This window comes from Aotus nancymaae, unplaced genomic scaffold, assembly GCF_030222135.1.
Source record: "Aotus nancymaae isolate 86718 unplaced genomic scaffold, 86718_ANA_hifiasm-v0.15.2.pri h1tg000039l, whole genome shotgun sequence".
In the NCBI taxonomy this organism is placed as follows: domain Eukaryota; kingdom Metazoa; phylum Chordata; class Mammalia; order Primates; family Aotidae; genus Aotus; species Aotus nancymaae.
The window spans coordinates 6,214,506-6,233,194 of NW_026988453.1; the positions used below are offsets into that span (position 1 = coordinate 6,214,506).

The 18,689-nt window shown below is 52.5% G+C and overlaps 1 protein-coding gene across 17 annotated transcripts in view; it reads left to right on the forward strand.

Moving 5' to 3' along the window:
• Nucleotides 1-1,280: 1,280 nt before the first annotated feature.
• The window catches only part of PPFIA4 (PTPRF interacting protein alpha 4), a 50,103-nt gene continuing 32,694 nt past the window's right edge, over nt 1,281-18,689 (forward strand). For 14 of the 17 annotated variants that reach the window (XR_010336487.1, XR_010336492.1, XR_010336494.1 and 11 more), the window contains exons 1-3: nt 1,281-1,362; nt 13,680-14,312; nt 18,472-18,573. Coding sequence is in view for 7 of the 17 variants with exons in the window: in XM_012459438.2 (XP_012314861.2) it covers nt 14,079-14,312; nt 18,472-18,573 (336 nt within the window). In the remaining 10 variants the exon portion in view is untranslated. Of the gene's footprint in view, nt 1,363-2,965; nt 3,162-10,983; nt 11,282-13,679; nt 14,313-18,471; nt 18,574-18,689 lie in introns of those variants that run through there. The other 3 variants (XR_010336490.1, XR_010336489.1, XR_010336488.1) reach the window with 3 other exon arrangements.

Consider the following 18,689-nt stretch of genomic DNA (forward strand, 5'->3'; position numbering starts at 1 on the left):
GCCTTATTGATAACATAGACAGTTGATTAATGTGTATTTTGTATATGTAGTATATACCTTATTACAGTAAAGCTAGAGAAAAGAAAATGTTACTCAGAAAATCATAAAGAAAAAATATATGTACTGTTCATTAGCTGGCTCATCATGTTGAGCAGGCTGGTAAGAAGAGGAAGGGTAGGTCTTGCTGTCTCAGGGCTGTCAGAGAAGGAAGAAAATCTGCATGTAAGTGGTCCTGTGCAGTTCAAGGTCCTGTTCAAGGGTCACAAATTTAGCTTCATGTATCACCCCTCAGATCAGAATTACCCAGATTTCTCTGTCTTCAAAGAGAGGCAAGGAAATTATGCCAAATGGTGAATTATTGGGTGGGAAATAAATGAGAGAAGGTTGTATGTGTCACTGATCTCAACTACAGCATTTGCTGCTGATGTAGAACATGCTGTGTATATATCTATAAATACATACACGTGAACACATTGCATGTATATAAAAAATGGTTCACACTTTTAGTGGTGCTTACTGGGTATTGGTAAAGGATTGAGTAGGCACTGTGATGAAACTTCACAAAGCAGATGGAAAAGATGCATTAATAGCCACAGGGCGCAGGGTAAGGGAGCAATTCAGGAAAATGGAGAGGCTTAGCTAAAATTTGTCAGTCAGAAATTTTGGCATTTGAGACTTGTTTTCATACTATGTATATATAATAGACAAACCCTTCATTTTGTAGTAACAGTGTTAGAACAGCCAGGTGCCTGAAGGCAAGCGACACAATTCACTGAAGTGCATACTACACATGTAGTATCTGGATATCGAGTTTCCCCACTTTAAAAATGGGTGCGATCAAAGGAAAAGCAAGTAATGGGCAGGAGAGAAGTGTGAAAGGTGACAAACCATTGACAACAATTACAAGGCCGGGACTAAGGCCAACTTAGGGAACAGGCTGTTAGACTAGGAACAGGGGTGAGTTCAGAAGAACGGGCAGAATATCGCAGCACTCCTGGGCCCTGGGACCCTCCTCCTGCGGGGTAAAACCCTGGCACTCCGCCACCTCCTCGGCCTCCCGAGTCCTCAACCAAGATGGCGCGCAGCCTCAAAGCGGCGCTCTCGTCACGTGTCGAGACCGGAGGCGCTCGGGGGCGGGGGGCGTGGCTTCGGGGACGGCGGCCCGGCCCCGCCTAGGGGGCGGAGCCCGGGGGGGTGTTCGCAGAGGAAGGGGGCGGGGCCTCGCGGCCGGGCGCTTGGGCGGCGGAGGCTGCAGCTATCTCGGCGCCGGCTCGGCTCTAGGACGTGTCGGGCTGTCCCGGTCGGGGGCGGCTCCCTGCTGCCTCCGAGCCTAGCCGCCCGGCCTTCAGCAGTTGCAGGCAGGTGAGCGCCCAGAGCCTGGACTGGGGTAGGATGCGCCTTTTCCCCACCTCCAGCTCCCCTCGACAGTTTGGGGAGGGGTCTCGTCTGTCGCGCTTCGGGAAACAGCCCTTTTTGACTCCGTCTGTGCTGTCTCCGGCAGACGTCGGTACTGCTACCCCCGCCGCACCTCGCCGGCCTTTGCGGTGCCCCGTGCCCTTGGGGGTGAGGATGGGGGCGATGCCCGATCTGCGGGGAGGGCGTGGAGTGCGCCCTCCGCTCCATCCGCTTCTGGGGAGGGGGCCGAGTTGGCGAGTCTCACGGTGGGAACCGAGCAGACTGCGCCCCCATTTCCCCTCCAGGAGAGTCAGAAAAAGCGCCTCCTGGCTCTGGGGCCAGCCCCACTCCTTTGGGCACGAGCTTCTGAGGGTCTGAGGTCTTCGCGCTTCGCGGGGGTCTTCATTCTTCCCGCGTTCCTCATAGCACCCCTGTTCCTGTCGCTAGCTCTCCATTCCTCGAACTGCCAGCCTCAGTCTGTGCCAGAGATGCCCCCATCTCCGCAGTGCCAGGGCGGTGGGGTGGAAGGAGCGGCCAACCCGAGGCCTGTTGGGGGTGGGGACAGGGGTGGGCGCAACAGGAAAAGAGGGCTGGAATAGAGATGCCTGAACTAGAAGGGTGGGAGGGGAGCACTGACTTACGTCCACGCAGTAGAGATGTTTTCCAGCACAAAATCTTGAGGTTTTGATGGTGGGTGGGAAGAGAGAGGTCGGGTTGGAGGACTTGGAGACATAGTGTGTGGGTGTTTTTTTTTTTTTTTTTTTTAAGGACGAGGGATCCAGGACAAGGTGCCACTAGGAGCTGATGTCACCTTTGAGGTGTACTGGTAGTTTCCATGAGAGGAGTAGGAGAGTTGGGGCATTCTGTGTGGAAAGCAAGTGGTTAAGGAGGCTTTGCTTAGTAGGGAGATCCCCTCTTGGTGTGAGCTTAAGGGCCCCCTCCAGCAGTCAGGTTTCAGGGATTTCCCATGGTCCTTTCCAGAGTTGTTGAATCTGGTACCTAGTACTTTGTTCAACATCCAGCAAACATTTATTAGACACCTACTATATGCCAGATACTATGTGCTACGTCTTCTGAAGGCATTTTATAGCCACGGAGCAGCTGAAAGGTACACATAGTAGGCACACATAGTAGGTATTCTGTTAACTCCTCCCTCTCCCCACAACCCCCATTCTGTTACATTGTTGTTGGAGTAGAAAAAGAAAGAACTGTGTCCTTGTGCTTTTAAACAGCTGTCTGAACGAGACTCCAACCCACACACCCCTTACCAATATTAACTGGCCTGGTAGTCCAGGGAAGCTGCCTAGGCAAAAGGGCAGCTTGAATGATTTCCCTTGGTTATTATTTTCTCAGATTTTGTCCTGAGGCTTGAGGAGGCTTCATGGGGTAAATAGTATCTCAAAGCAAAGAGATAATGAATGAGAAAATGGTTACTGGGGGCTAAGAATGCCCTAGACACTCTGCATAGTGGGGGACGCCATCTCTGGAAGGTGGAAGAATGTGGGGGAGGAGGGCAGGGAAGGGAATTCTCGTGCAGTGGGATGGGGGTGTGTGCTGCTGAGCATGTCATGATGTCAGAACTGTGCAGTGCATGAGGTCTGGCTGCTGGGTTGTAAAGGAGGTCTGGAGGGGCAGGGCATGGCAGGCAGTCAGTTTCCTAGGTCTCATCTCTGAGTTGATTGCTGAAATCTTAGAGTTGGAAAGAGTTGTCAGGGATGGCTTGTAGGTCCTCATGGAGCCTCTGAGGATGGCGGAGCTAGAGCTAGGTGAGAGAATGAGTAGTCAGGCTGTGGTGGTGATAAGGTGGGGATGAAGGCTTAGCAGGGCTGGGGAGCTGGGTGCTGAGGGGGTTTTAAGATATGGGCAGCTAGCCAAGGCCTTTGAATGCCAAGGACATTCTTCCCTGGGCTTTAGGCCCTACTGTGTTGGTTGCATAGGTGAGTTGCTTTAGAAACAAGGTTGGCAACTGAGTGGTATGGAGGTGTGTGTGCGCATATATGCATGCATGCGTGAGTGTGTGTGTTTGTGCATGTGCTGGAGAGGAGGAGTGGTGAGGAGCAAGGAGGACTGAGGGAGTGAAAGCTACCCCAGAGTCTGGGTCCCATGTAGGGAATTGAGAGAAATGGAGGAGAGGGAGTGGGGTTGGAGGGAGAGACAAGTGTGTATTGCAGCCACATGAAGTCACCATCTGTCCCCCTCTGGCCTGCTAGCTCACTGACCTATAATTAGCTCTGGAGGGCATACGGTGCTGGCTCACAGGAGCATGGCACTTCGGGTGGCCAGCAGAGTGGAGGACTCAGAGGGATCCTTGATGTACTGTGGAAGGGGCTGCTTCTAGGGGACCCTCTGCATTTGCTGTACTGGGAGGGGCCTGAGGCAACTGAGAATGTCACCGGGATAGGCCTGGTGCGGGAAACAGCAGTGGGGAAAGGAGCTCTAAGCAAGGATGGCAGGAGATTCCAGGACTGGGCTGAGCCTGAGGTCTCCCCTCTTCTTGTTGCCTGGCTGCTGACCCACCGCACAAGAAGCATGATTGCTGCCCAGCTCATGGCTCTGCCTCCGGAGAAGCGCGGGTGCTGCAACCTCGGGGCCTCCTCCAGGAGTCTCTGTTCCCCCGGGTGAAGTCGGGTCTAGCGTGGAGTAGCCACCTGCCTTTCACTTGGTGGTTGAGAGGCCTTGGCTGAGGCTGCTTTGTTCTGAGAGAGCTGGAGGAGAAGCTGCCACCAGTGAATTCAGTTGGTTGTATTTCAAGTGGTGCTCAGCACTGACCCCCCAGCTGTGCCAGAGACTGAGTGTTTGGCCACATGCTTCTCTGTACTGCTTTCCAATGATTACATGTGTATCTGTGTTCTCTCAAGTAGCCTGTGAACTTTGTCTTACATGTCTCTTGCTTTCGTAACAGTATTGGATGCACGGAAATCACTCAGTAAGTGATCGTTGGATTGAATCGAAGAGGTCTGTCTTCTGATCCCCTGGGTTCCATGAAGCAGGGCCCCCTCACTACTGGAGATACTTAACCTGGAGCAGGGAAGCCTCTGGGGACCCAGGACACTGGTGTTACATCCCTGTGGGGGCATTAGATTCTGTAGGCAGTAGATGAAGTGAAAGCCCCCCAGTCTCTCATAAAGCATGGCATACGGGTTTGTAACTCTAAACTGTAATATGGATGTATAGATATGGTATGCACCTATTCTATATTATGTAAATATATGCTGTATATACTATTGTTCAGTGATGTTACAAAGAGTACATATCCATGGTATGACTTAGAGGGCTTTGTTGCTTATTTTGCCCAGGTAGTAGAGTTGAATTCTCATAAGTTAGGTTTATACTTGATGTGCCTTCATGGCCACTGTCTTCAGATGGATAACTCTCATTTCAAAGAGAGAAGGGTTTCCATTCACTTTAAGAAAAAGCTTCCTTAGAATGATGAAGCCTTCCTCATTTGGTAGTGAGCTCCTTGTTCCTGAAGGATAATCAAGTAAAGACTGGGCTGCCAGGGATGTTGTGAAAGAAACTCCCACACCGGGTGGGAGGTGGCCTCTGTGACCTCAGAGAGCCCTTCTGAGTCCAGGTATGGCAGGTGAGTCTGGACAGGAGAGGGCCTCAGCAGACAGCTCTCCTTTGGCCTAGAGGAGTGAGGCCGGGCCTGAGCTGTTCCATGAGGAGTGGGCATTTTGGAACATGCAGGGGGTGACCCCAGCAATCTCATGGACATGGAGGCCTGGACTTGGGAGATGCTGCAGTGCGTCCCCGATGGGTGGGGGTAGGTAGAAGGATGGGGTGGCCCCAGTTCCATGACCACAGCTCAAACTAGGCTAGTCGTGGAGTGCCCCAAATTTTTGGTCCTGTTTGAGGCAGAGCACCTGGAGCAAGTGGAGCTTTCATTCTTTCATTATCACCCCATCCCTCCCTCCTCTCTCGCTCATAGCTTCTCACACAGGTTCGAGGCCTCACATGGACTTAAGCTGTCTCATAAGTGTCTCAAGACCAGAGATACACTTTCGTGATTACACATGCATAATTGCACAAGCTCTCACAGCCCCCATGTGCTCCTGTGAGCATGCATGTATGATGTTATGAATCCCAGCTGCTTGTGCATGTATGACCATGCACATTTACTGTCATGGCTGTGTACTCGCACATGTGTTCTCATAACCACAATTATATGCAGTCTGAGCCTTGATGTACTTATAACCACACACATCTAAACACTCTTAGGAGTATCTCCACCTACTCGCTCTCATGCCTGTACTCTCAGGACACCATACTTAGGACCATACCTTTATACATAGACATATACACACAAATACATACTCTCTCTCTGCCCCTTTCTCCCTCTCTCTTCCTGTTGCCCAGGCTGGAGTGCAGTGGCATGATCATGGCTCACTGCAGCCTCGACCTCCTGGGTTCAATTGATCCTCCCACCTTAGCTTCCCGAGTAGCTGGGACTACAGGTGCATGCCACTGTGCCCAGCTAGTTTTCATATTTTTAGTAGAGTTGGGGTTTTGCCATGTTGCCCAGGCTGGTTTTGGAGTCCTGAGCTCAAGCAATCTGCCTGCCTTGGCCTCCCAAAGTGCCACTGTGCCCAGGGCTTGTGCCCAAGGCATGAACTACTGCACTGGGTTCTCTTCCTTTTTCATGGCCACACATGTATACCATGTGTCCTCATGATCACACACATTGTTGCATGAAGACACATGACACCCCCCATTCTCTTTTCATACTCCCCCCACTTTTGTGACCGCATACACATGCACATTTTTTATGATGCTTACGTTTCTCCCTGCAGTTCTGTCCTCTGGACTTCTCGCACCTGGTCCTGTTAGCACTCTGGACCATCCTATTCTCTGCCCTGCGATGGCTCCCTCATCTGTAGGATTGATCAAGGAATGCAGTGACTTTTGAGCATTTTTATTTCACCACCAGCGGACTCTGTTTAATATTTGTCCCACACGGATGTCTAGTTTTGAAATATTTTTATTCTCCAAATATGCTGCACTTATTACTTTGTTTCTTTTTCTGCAAATATTATTTGAGGACAGTTGTGTTGATTAATGGCTCTGATTAGCAGAAGATGTCTAGGGTTTTCTCTGGGAATGTACTTGATGTGAGCTCAGCAAAAGCTGTGTCTGTGTTCGGTGGTGCGGACTCCTGTTTTGGCTTGGTGACTATATGATCTCTATTAGACATTTGGAATGTGGAAAATAGTTGATTGGCTCCTGATATTCCTCGTGTAGCTGTCCCAGGGTTGTCACTGTTGCACTGATGTGCATCCTTTCTAAGAGAGCTCGTTTTTTTTTTTTTTTTAGCAGGGGCCTTCTGTAGACAATACTTAAACTAGGAATTTTCTAACCTCTTCATGGCCTTGGAATCCTTTTATACAAATGAAACCTTAATCAGATGTCCCATAAAACAGACAGATTGGAGTTGAATTTAGAGCCTTTTGAGTTTGTCACACCTCTTCACCCTCTTTTTGGCCCTGGGCTGTCCCTAAAGGTACTTGTCATAAAGCTCAGTTTGCAAATCCCAGTCTTAAGTTAAAGAGATAGGTGTGATATCTATAATTTTGGGTATTTCAGAAGAGGAACTATTTGCGGGTGGGACCTCAGAGGCTTGTAGTTCTCCTTTCCCTGCTGTTTTTTGTTTGTTTCTTTCTTTTGAAATAGGATCTTGCTCTGTCACCCAGGCTGGAGTAAGTGGTATGATCTCGGCTTACTGCAGCCTCCACCTGCTAGGCTTAAGGGATCCTTCCTCCCACTTCAGCCTCCTAAGTTGCTAGGACTACAGACACTTGCCAATGTGCCCGGCTTTTTTTTTTTTTTTTTTTAATAGAGAGGAGGTCTCACCATGTTGCCTAGGCTGGTCTTGAACTCCTGGGCTCAAGAAATCTCCCACTTCATCCTCCCAAAATTCTGGGATTAGAGGCATGAGCCACCATACCTGGCCTTCCTGTTAGTTTGACATTAGTCTTCCTAGGGTGGTGATGGCGAGGGTGACCCTATGGCCAGGTGAAACCTGTGTTCTGGTGTGATTGTTAACAGTGGTTTATGTCTAAAACAGGACCCTCTAAGCCAAGAGGGTCCTGGTTTGGACAGTAAGTTCTGTGCTCACTCAAGTGATGGGCCATGCCTTGGGAAGAAGTGGCCCATGTCTAACTCTGGGGGAGCAGCTGGAGAACTGGGCTTCACAGACTCAGGCCCAGGGGAGCCTGTCTGAACAGATGCTTCCTCCCATGTGCCCTGAATGAGCCTGGCATTAGGAGGCTGAGTGTGTTAGGCAGCTGGTGCTAACCTGTGCTTAGGTGGCATTTTATACTTATTAGAACTGTTCCATGTCTGTTATCTCTTTCAGCCTCATGACAACCTGTGACTAGAACGTACTGTGTGTTACAGTCTTCATTTTTTTTTTTTTTTGAGACGGAGTTTCGCTCTTGTTACCCAGGCTGGAGTGCAATGGCGCGATCTCAGCTCACTGCAACCTCTGCCTCCTGGGTTCAGGCAATTCTCCTGCCTCAACCTCCTGAGTAACTGGGATTACAGGCACGTGCCACCGTGTCCAGCTGATTTTTTGTATTTTTAGTAGAGACGGGGTTTCACCATGTTGACCAGGATGGTCTCGATCTCTTGACCTCGTGATCCACCCGCCTCGGCCTCCCAAAGTGCTGGGATTACAGGCGTGAGCCACCGCGCCCGGCACAGTCTTCATTTTCCAGACTTGGAATCTGAAGCACAGAGGGGTGAAGTCTCACTGCTAGTCAAGTTGTGTCAGGGGCCCGGAGAACTGGATCCTTTTAAAGGGATCTGTGGCTCACCGCGAGAAACTCTTAAGTAGGGCTTTTCCAAGAGTTTTTTTCTGGGAATGGCTTCCTGTAGCCAGAATAGATTTTTAACTTTCTTACTGTATTACAAATGGGCCTAGCCTTGAGGTGCTTTGGGAGCCTAGGGTGCTGAGAGTTCATGAACACTTACTGAGTGTTGCTGGGTGCTGATCTCAGCACTTTGTGTAGGCTGACTCTAGAAATCCTCTGTCGCAGTTGTCTGAGGTGGGTACTGTTATCATCCCCATTCACAGAGGATGGGGAATGGAGGCTCAGAGAGATTCAGGATCTTCCCAGGGTCACCTGTGTAATCAGTGGACATGACAGCCTTCGGAATCATCAGCTGCTCTGGAGTCTGCCTTTCAAGACAGGAGTAGCCCCCATCTTGCTCTCAAGAAGGTTTAACTTTCAGAACGGGCACTGTGGCTCATACCTGTAATCCCAGCACTTTGGGAGGCTGAGGTGGGCAAACACCTGAGGTCAGTAGTTCAAGACCAGCCTGGCCCAAATGGTGAAATCCTGTCTCTACTAAAAAAAAAAAAAAACAAAAAAACCTAGACATGGTGGTGGGAGCTTGCAATCCCAGCTACTTGGGAGGCTGCGGCAGGAGAATCACTTGAACCCAGGAAGTGGCCATGTCAGTGAGCCAAGATTGCACCACTGCACTCCAGTCTGGGTGACAGAGCAAGACTCCATCAAAAAAAAAAAAAAAGGGCTAGGTATAGGAACGCTTCCAAGGCCTTGAGCCAATTTTCCCTGTTGTAGAGTTCCCTTTGTTTGAAACCAGTCAGGGATGGACTGCCCTGGAATGATTGTCAGCACAGGTCTGTTCGGTTCCATGTGTGTTAGGGCCCTGTGTCAGAGCACTCAGAGATGGGTCTACAGATGAGATGATGTAAGAGAAGTCCCATGAAGACAGGCATAACTAGACGGCAATGCTGGGTCAGCGGAAGGGCAGATCTCACCCATTGGAGGGATCAGAAGAGACTCCGTGGAGGAAGTGGTGTTTGAGATGAGCATAGCAGGGTGATCCATTCATTAGACTGACACGGAAAGGGAGATGAGAGGCAGACCAGTGAGGAGCTGGATGAACAGGCACCATAGGTGGGCCTTGGGAGCAGGCCAGTGAGCAGGGCTAGGGAAGGGCTAGGGAGCAGCAGGAGAGGAGGTGGGGCTGGATTTCTGGAGGAGAGGATTAGTGAGGGCCAGGCTTCTGGGGGTGCTGAGCTGGACGGGGAGGAAAGAGAAGCTTCTGGACAGCCTGAGGCATGGGGAGCTGGGCTGCAGGCCCCACTGCAGGGAGAATGTCTGAGAGCCCCAAGGGTGAGGGCTCAGAAGAGTGTCTGTTTCTGCAGTACCTGTGGGAGTGGGGGCAGTGTGGGGAGCTCAGGGAAGCTGCCCACAACTTGGTGTGGAGCCAGCTAGGGGCTGGGAGCAGAAATTTGGGTGCGTGGTGGACGGGCCCTCCCAGTGGGGCCTTTCAGTCGTCCCAGGGCCTTATGACCATGTTGGCTGCTGTGCAGAGGCTTTCCCTTAGGCTGGAGGAGGAGAAGGACAGGGAAGGCCAAGAGGAGCTGTCCTCCAGCTGCCATCACTTGATGAGGGTAGGGAAGGTTCCTTGGTGGAGACATGAGGCCTGAAGGAGTTGTCTTAACCCTCTCTCTTCTTCCTCCTTCTCCTACCCCTCTTTGGCATGAGGCAAACGAATTGAATCCTAGTTCTTCATTTCACTAGCTGTGTAGACTTGGTTATATGACATTGCATCTCAGTTCTCACTTCTGTGAAATGGGAAGAAGAATTACATCTTCCTTGCAAAAAATTATGAGGATCAAAATAAATTAATCCATGCCACTTGGCAGCACAGTGCTGGGCACATGGTAAATGTGAGTGACTCATAGCAGCTCTGATGATTGTTATTTTTCTGGAATACCCCGCCCTCCCCATTTCCTCAGATCCTCCCCACTCACCTCCAGCTGGGCGGTGTCTGACCCTCCGCTTTTCCCTTGTGGCTGCCGCCCAGAGACTCCGTTTTTGCCCAGCTAAATAGCCCCTCAGATGCTCCTAGCAGCCTTGCCCCAGCCTGTGGCCTCCGCAGGGGCTGGCAGCCTTGCCCTTGTCCAGCTCGCTCTGTGGCTGGGCCTGCCATCTGGTAGGCAGGAGGGAGCCAGGCCTATGTGTGGGGCCAGCCAGAGCAACAGACCCATAGTGCCCATCCCTCCTGTGTGTTAGGAAAAGGTGGGGGTGACTTTTGTGATGCCAGTGAGGCCCCCAAGTTGCCTCTTCTGTTTCTAAAGGCCCAAGGCCTACTTTCTGTCCGACCCCCCACCCCCGACACACGCGCACTCACACCCACTCACTCTTGAGCCCTCTTCCACTGTTTCACAGCCTGCCCACACTCCTCCCCAGCAAAGCCCCTTGCAAATGCTTGCTTTGGGGACTGGCAGCTTTCGCCTCTGAATCAGGACCTGTGACTGTTACTTAGAAATTGTGCGGGAGTTGAGGAGGCTTCTGTGAGGCTGAGATGATAATTGCGCTATTTAAAGACGGCCCTGGAGCCAGAGGAGCTGGAAGGAGCCAGGTGCCCTATGTGGCTGTCCTAGGGCTCCCTTCTGCTCACTGTGCCCGTGCAGCCGACAGGATAGGGGCAGGAGGTCCTGGACAGTCATCTCAGGGGCATCTGCCTGGCAGTCCTCTCTGGGCTCATCTTCAGACCGCTCTACGTGATGCCATTTGGCCAGGGGAAGTGGAGTTGCTCCCTGGCACCTGGTTTAGAGAGAGGCCAGAGAAGGGCTAGTGAGAAGAGAAGCAACCAAAGCCAGCTTCTCACTTGTTAAAATGACCAGGAGGATTTGGGAGCCAAGTTGGACCAGATAGCCAGTACCTCACAGTGGGCAGCCTGAGGTCCTGCTCTTCCTTCCTGAGAACTTCTCCAGCCCCTTTCCTGTAAGAAGCTTTAAAAACTCCACCCACAGCCGGCCAACACTAAGGTAATTCACACTCCCATGCAATCCCGGGGTGCTTTCTACTCTTCATTTATTGCCCATCCAAGATCTCATCCCCCTAAGGTAGGCAAAACCAGGGTTGTGTGTTTCCTCTTATAGCCGAGGCCTCAGTAACTGGTGACAAGCCTGAGGTCGCCCTGCTGGTCTGTGGCAGGACTGTACCCCTGTCTCCTGAGTCCCTGCTCTGGGCTTCTCCCTTTGTGCTATACTGCAGGCTGCCTGGGAATCTGGTGGGCTGGGGCCATTGCTGGGGTACCGGAGCGCCTTCCTGGCACACTAGTCTTCTCCAAAGTTAGCCTCTGCCACAAGGGGCCCCTTCCCAAGCCTAGCCTTCTCTTTTGGCATCTTGGTGTGTGTGGTGGGGTGGGGGAACTTGGAGAGGTGGGCCTGGATGTTGATGAGCTTGGGGAGGTAGGCTGGGGCCATATGGCCTTTCAGCCTTAGGGCTGGAGCATTCAGGTTGGAGGGGCCTGGGTCTGGTGGGTGGGAAAATTGGAGGAACGGCGGTTATCAGCATCAGGGAGATGGCAGCTTTGGCCAGACTGGGCAGCAGCCCCTCCTCTCCACTCCCAGCTGCTCTGAGGGGCAGGGAGGTGCGAGTAAGCTGCCCTGGCAGCAGCAGTGTTGGAGAAAGGAGGAGGCCGACCAAGCGTCTACTTTTTACTTCTGTAGTCTTCTGGAACCCTACCCTCCATGGTGGCTGTCTGGCTTGGGGAAGGATCCCCTTGACCAGAGTTTGCGTCCGGTTTCTATGCATGGGAGTGTGTCTGTGGCCATGTGGGTATCTGTTCTAGGGCTCTGTGTTTGTCTCTGTGCATGTGTGTGTGCACTTGTGTATGTGTGCATGCATGTGTGTGCATGTGTGTGTGCATATGTGTGTGCATGCCCACATGCCTGCTTGTACTACTACGCCCCTCTGGGAAGGGCTAGGAGTGTGAGCTCTGAATTTTCAAGCTGGTGCACTAACTTTCCTCTGATCTCGACCCCACATTGCTCCCCAGTCTCCCTCTTCCTTTCCCATTTCTGCCTGGAGCATCGGTACTCTGGGGAGGGCTCCAGGTGGGAGAGGCCTGGCTCTTCTGTGTTTCCCCTGCAGGGTTCAGTCCTGCCACAGGCCTGTGCAGTGTCTGACCTCTCACCTCACACTGGGTCCTGATGCCTCTTGTCCACCCTGACCCTCCTAGTCTGCCTGTTATTCTCACCCTGAGGGCAGACAGAAGGCTTTCCCTGTGTTTCCCATAAGATAAGAGAGAGGAAGGAGGAAAAGCATCATTTATGGAGCACCTCCAGTGTGCCCATCGCTGTGCTGGGGGCTTCATACCCTTTCTCTCCTGCAACTGGGGCCTCTGAAGACAGTCCGCTCTGAAAAACGACTAAGGTGGCAGCTTTCTAATGTGGACAGGGAGGTTGGAATCTGATTATAGGCAGAGCAATCCCCAGCTGCAGCGGCCTTTCTCATTACTTCGGTGTTACTTCATCGCTGGCTTCCTTTGCTCTGACCATTGGGCTCCTGTGCCATGCTCAAGGCATCAGCAGAGCCATGCTGTGCACACGCTAACTGACCTTGGTGGTGACTTCTACAGTGTCAGCAATGGGTAATGGTGCTGAGAGGGCAGGTTCACAGCCATGATAGGGGCCGCACTGTAGCCCCACCCCCGGAGTGGCACACCCCACTCCCACATCACCCCGGCGTTCCTTTCCATCATTCAGTCCCCGCTCCGATGCAAAGGTGGGAGGCTGTGAGCTCAAAATCCAAGCCTGCTGTCTGCCAGGCCCGTGTGCTGTCCTCCTTGGCAGGTTTTGGAAGTGGGGAATGACTTGAGTCAGAGCCTCCTCCCTGAATCATGGGCAGTGTAGCAGGTCAGGGCTCTGCCTGCTCCAGTACCCAGTCTGTGCCTCTCCAAACCCTTAGCCATGTTGTGCCAGTGGCCAGGGCAGGAACTACTCTGTCCCTGTTTCCTATGACCCCAAGAGTCCAGCTTTTAGGACTCATGCCCACTCCCACTAAGAGTTCTTTATAACCATCTGCACTTACCTTGGTTGGCTTAAGTGATGAGGAAAAGGCCAGGGGTGGCACAGAGACCCTGTTTCCTCCCCTCCCACCCCCAGGTCTCAGGAGGACTCTGGGCATCCTGCCGGCTGCTCCCCTGCCGCTGACTGAATCATTTCTATATTTGGCCAGCAAGCCACGTGGGTAGGGGAACCACTGCCACTGTGGCTGCACTTCTGACAGCTGTGGGGAGCAGGAGGAGGCAGAGGTTAGGCAGTAGGCATGTGCATTCCTTGGGAGAACTAAGGAGTCGCCATCAGAGCGAGTAAGCCTGGAGCAGGGGCATGCGCCAGACAGCACCTCCCTCTCTCCCCCAACATTCTAGTTCAGTTCCTGTCTCCTCTGCTCCACCACCTCCCCTGATGCCCTTCACCACTCAGCTGGTACTCACAGCAGTCTCTTTTCCCACAGACACACTGCCCTCCAGAAACGATGGGTGTCGCTAGACCCAGCTGGGACTCTGCCAGGCTCCGGTGCTCAGTCTAAGAGAAGGGCTATTTTCCAGCCCTGCTCTCCCTGCCTGTCATGGCCACATTCGGCTGCTGTCTGCTTGTCTGGGGACAGAGGGCATTCAGCCCCAGCCCTGAGAAGTTAAGCCAGGCCTTCTGGCTCGGTTCCACAGGGGTACTTCAGGCCCCAGGCCCCTTTCAGAGCAAAAGCAACTGATGCCATGGGAGAAGCCCCTGCCCACCTGTCCACTCGCCTGGCACTGCTCACTCTGAGACCCATGCTCTGGGTTCCCCTGGAGGTGCCAACCCTGTGAGTCCCTCCCTGTCCCCTGACGCTGAGAAGGCCCTGCCCGCCCCCACCATGTGTGAGGTGATGCCCACAATCAACGAAGGGGACCCCCTGGGGCCCCCCCATGGCGCCGATGCCGACGCCAACTTCGAGCAGCTGATGGTGAACATGCTGGATGAGCGGGAGAAGTTGCTGGAGTCTCTTCGGGAGAGTCAGGAGACCTTGGCAGCCACGCAGAGCCGGCTCCAGGAGGCCCTGCATGAGCGGGACCAGCTCCAGCGCCACCTTAACTCTGCCCTCCCCCAGGTAAGGCCCAGAGGCCTGCATCACTCTTAACCCCTTTCTCTCCCCTAGCCCTGCTAGATCCACTGAGCCCTCAGCTCATCTGCGTCTGTTTGCCTATCAACAATTGGAATTCACCGAGCATTTACTCTCCTTAATCTCTCTACTTGAATTCTTTCCCTGTTACTCCCAAGCTCCTCAGTTTGGAATTGGTTTCCCCTGGAGAAATGGATGGAATTTGATGGGGGTAGGAAAACGCAACCATAGGTGCCAGCTGCAGTGAGCTCAGACGGCCAGGAGGTGGCACCCCAGACTGGAAAGAAACTTCTTCCCTGCCTGCTCCTCTCCAGTGCCCTATTCTTGGAGGTGGCAGGTGGGAAATCACAGGCAGTAGAGACGGGAGAAGCCTTAGCAATCGTCTCGTCCAGCTCCAGTATTGCACAGTTGGAAAAAGCAAGAGGTATCACATGGAAGATGATAGGCAGGGCTGAGTCTAGAAGCCAGACATCTCGACATCCCGACATCCTGTCTCGTGCTCCTCATCAGCACAACTACCAGCTGTCCTGTAGTCCCATGTACTGTGTCCTTTCTATGGCACTTTGTAAGGATTCTCTCACTAAATTCTTAAGACTCTGAAGTTGGTGCTGTTACCACCATCATCCCGTTGTACAAATCACAGAACTAAAGCTGGGGGAGGTGGGTAAGTTGCTCATGGCCGCCCAGGTGGTATGTGGTGGAGGCAGGAACTGAGCCTGGGGCTAAGTGCCTGTGGAGCCCAAGTTTCTCGGCACTGCACCTATTTCTCCCTCACTGCATTGGCCCTGAGCTCCCTGATGATGCCTACTTACCACCCACTTGGTAGATACCCTAGGCAAGGCGTATGCTCTGGGGATGCAGGAGGGAGCAGGAGCCTGGGTAATTTGGTTCTTGGACTGTTTAGCTGCTGCTTGTCAAAGAAGCTATGAACTCGGCCTGGTAACCCGGCCCAGAGAGGGCTGCAGGTTGTGTGTCTGTGAGACAGTGCTCACAGTGACTGAGGGAACATCCTGCCCTCTCCACCCCCCGTATGAGCGGAGAGATGGGTATTGAAAGCCAGTTCTAGACACATGGCATAGCCCACCCTGACCCAGTGAGGGTGCTGCTGGGGTTGGGGAGGCAGCCCTGAGGAGCCAAATAGCTCAAGCCTCAGCGCCAGGCCCTTCCCGGGTGTGGGGAGGAGACCCAGGGCCGGGTCTGGGTGGGTGACTTTCCGAAGCAGAAGTGATGCTTGGTGGACAAGAATATGGAGCCCTGGTAAAGCAGCCGGGTGGGGCGGTGGGGCCCTCTTCTTTCACTTCGCATGGGGCTCTGAACTTGCCCTGGAGTGAATGAGCTAGTTCCTGACCCCAAGGAGCTCACAGACTAGGAAGGAGACACACAACCCATGTGACCGGAGAGAATGCAGAGGAAGATAAGAGAGGCCCAAAAGGGTTATTAAGCACAGTATCAGTGATAAAAATAGCTGCCTTTGATGGCTTGGGCTAAGTGCTTTCTATACATTGGCTCGTTTAATTCTCACACCAACACCTGGAGGGAGGACTGTTACCTCTGTCTTACAGATCAGAGAATGAGGCTCAGAGAGGTCAGGTAACTTGTTCAAAGTCATACAGCTAACGGGGGCAGAGCTGAGATTTGATCCCAGGCCTACTCGACTTCGCACGCTGAAGTTTCATGAGGGCAGGGGTTGTGTCTTTCTTGTCACCATGTCCCCAGTGACTGCACAGTACCTGGTACATGATAGGTGCTCACACATATTTGTGGTTGAATGATGGACTCCCAAGTTGGTGTTCTTGACCACTGCTCCAAATGGCTTTCAGGAGAGGGAGAGAGCCTCCCACTGGGGAGTCTGGAAAGCTCCCAGCAAGGCTGTATCCTTTGAGATGGGCTTTGAAGAATGGTTATGATTTCATCGGGTGATGACAGAGGTTTTCCAGGGGGAGGGAGTCTACTGAGCCAAGATGTGGTATTAGGAGGGATGCCGGTGTTTAGGAACAGCAGGTGATCCAGGTTGACTGGGTCTTAGGGGATATGGAAGTGACACGAGAGAGAAGTTTGAAAACCAGGTAAAAATTTGTATTTGTAGGCTGGGTGCAGTGCCTCATTCCTGTAATTCTAGCACTTTGGGAGGCTCTCAGGAGATCAAGACCAGTCTGGGCAATGTGGCAAAACATCATCTCTACAAAAAATCAAAAAATTAGCTGGGGATTGTGGCAAATGCCTGTGGTCCCAGCTACTCAGGAGGCTGATGTGGAGGATCACCTGAGTCCAGGAGGTCCAGGCTGCAGTGAGTTGAAATTGAGCCACTGTACTCCAGCCTGGGTGACGGAGGAGACCCTGTCTCCTGTATTTGTAGACAGCATTGTGGTTTGGGAGATTTGTAGACAGCAGTGTGTCAGATAAGCTAGAGGTGGGGAGGGAGGGGACAGGTATCCTGTGAGTGGGGAGATAAGACAGCTGCTGAGCTTGAGGTCAGGAGAGGGTACAGCACCAGCCTTTTGGTGATGGCGTCATAGTGTAGGGCTGGGTGGCAGGCTGTCAAGTCCTGTCTCTGGGTACAAGCATGTGTACATGAGTGTGTATGCCTGCGAAAGTGTGATGGTGTGTGTGCATAAGCTGAGGGACGAGGCAGCATCAGGCCTGGGCTTCTGGAGTATGAGATGCTTGACCTTGACCACCTTTGGCCATGGCCCTGCTAGAAAGGCAGTAATAAGTAATAATGTCAGAGGTCCATGGTTTCTCATGCTCTGGCATCTCTTGTCCCTTGTTCCCTCCCACAACCCCTCTAGCCCCTTTTGCCCTATCTGGAGTGATGTGAGGGGTTTGGGAGTTCTTCCTTTGGTCATGAATCCTTGGTGTGTGAGAGAGGCTGCAGGTTAGGACAGGGGTGAGGCCTGTTGCATCACTCTCAGGACTTGGACATCCACAGAGTTTGGGCTGCTCATCTGAAAACCTCCCTGGAAGGAGGTGATGTTTAGTTACACAGGTTATGATGAGCCTGGATGTGGGAGCAGCCTCTCACCCCTGTATGCTTGTCCTGATGGAGGAGGGTGGGCTGGCAAGATCTCTGAAGGCATCTGGGCCTGACAGTGTGGAAATGGATCCCCCTAGAAGTAATACTTGGAACATGGTTATTTGGTAAAGCCAGGGCAAGTGCCTTGGCATCAGCAGCTGGGACACAGCCCTTGCCTGGTTGAGCAGGGCTCCTAGGAAGCCTGACTGGGCAGGTCCGCCTGCTTTCCTGCTCCTGTTTAGGTAGGTCCTTGGATCCGCTTATTTTTACCTACTACTTGCAATTTGCAAAGCCCTGGGATGGGGCTGGAGGAGTTCCCTGAGGCACTCATGCAGACGTTGTCTTCAAAACCTCTTTCTCTTCCCTCTTTTATTTTTATTTTTTTTAGTTTTTTTGAGATGGAGTCTTGCCCTGTTGCCCAGGCTGGAGTGCAGTGGTGCAATCTCGGCTCACTGTAACCTCCATTTCCTGGGATTCAAGTGATTCTCCTGCCTCAGCCTCCAGAGTAGCTGGGATTACAGGTGCACCACCATGCCCAGCTAGTTTTTGTATTTGTAGTAGAGATGGGGTTTCATCATGTTGGCCAGGCTGGTCTCCATCTCCTGACCTCAGGTGATCCGCTGGCCTCAGCCTCCCAAAATGCTGGAATTCAGGCGTGAGCCACTGCACCAGCCTTCTCTTCCCTCTTTCATATCCATCAGTTTCTGTTTGGACCTTATTCTGCCAAACCAGATGCAGAACTCTCCTCCATCAGTTTCTAAAGGAAAATGTCATTGAATTCTTGGAGAAATGGAAATGCCAAGTGGGAGGGAGGACGTAATCTGGTCATATTGGAGGCTGGATGGGGAAGGGCCTGCAGAGCAGACTCAGTGACTGTCTCATTCCTGTGGACAACTCTGTTCCCTTGGATTCTAACACATGGAATGCATGGAGGGCCCAGAGATGTAGCCCCCTCTGGAGAAACACATGCTAGCTGCAGGTTTACTGACCTGCATTGTGGATGGACTGGGATTTAGTCAGAGAGGTAATGGAAGTAAGGGATAGGTGAGAGGATCCCACCACTGACTTGTGCCTGCAGAACACTGCTTTGGGGGTGAATCCTCAAGCACTGAGGGGCCTTGGGGGGGTTTTCAGGAATTTGCCACCTTAACTCGGGAGCTGAGCATGTGTCGGGAGCAGCTTCTAGAGCGGGAGGAAGAGATATCAGAACTGAAAGCAGAAAGGAATAACACACGGGTAAGTGGGGATGACTTAGTGTGTGTGTGTGGTGTGTGTGTGTGTGTGTGGGGGGGTGTGCTGTGAACACCTTGACTGAGAGAGCAGGCAAGAGTGGGGCCAGGCACAGCCCTAGC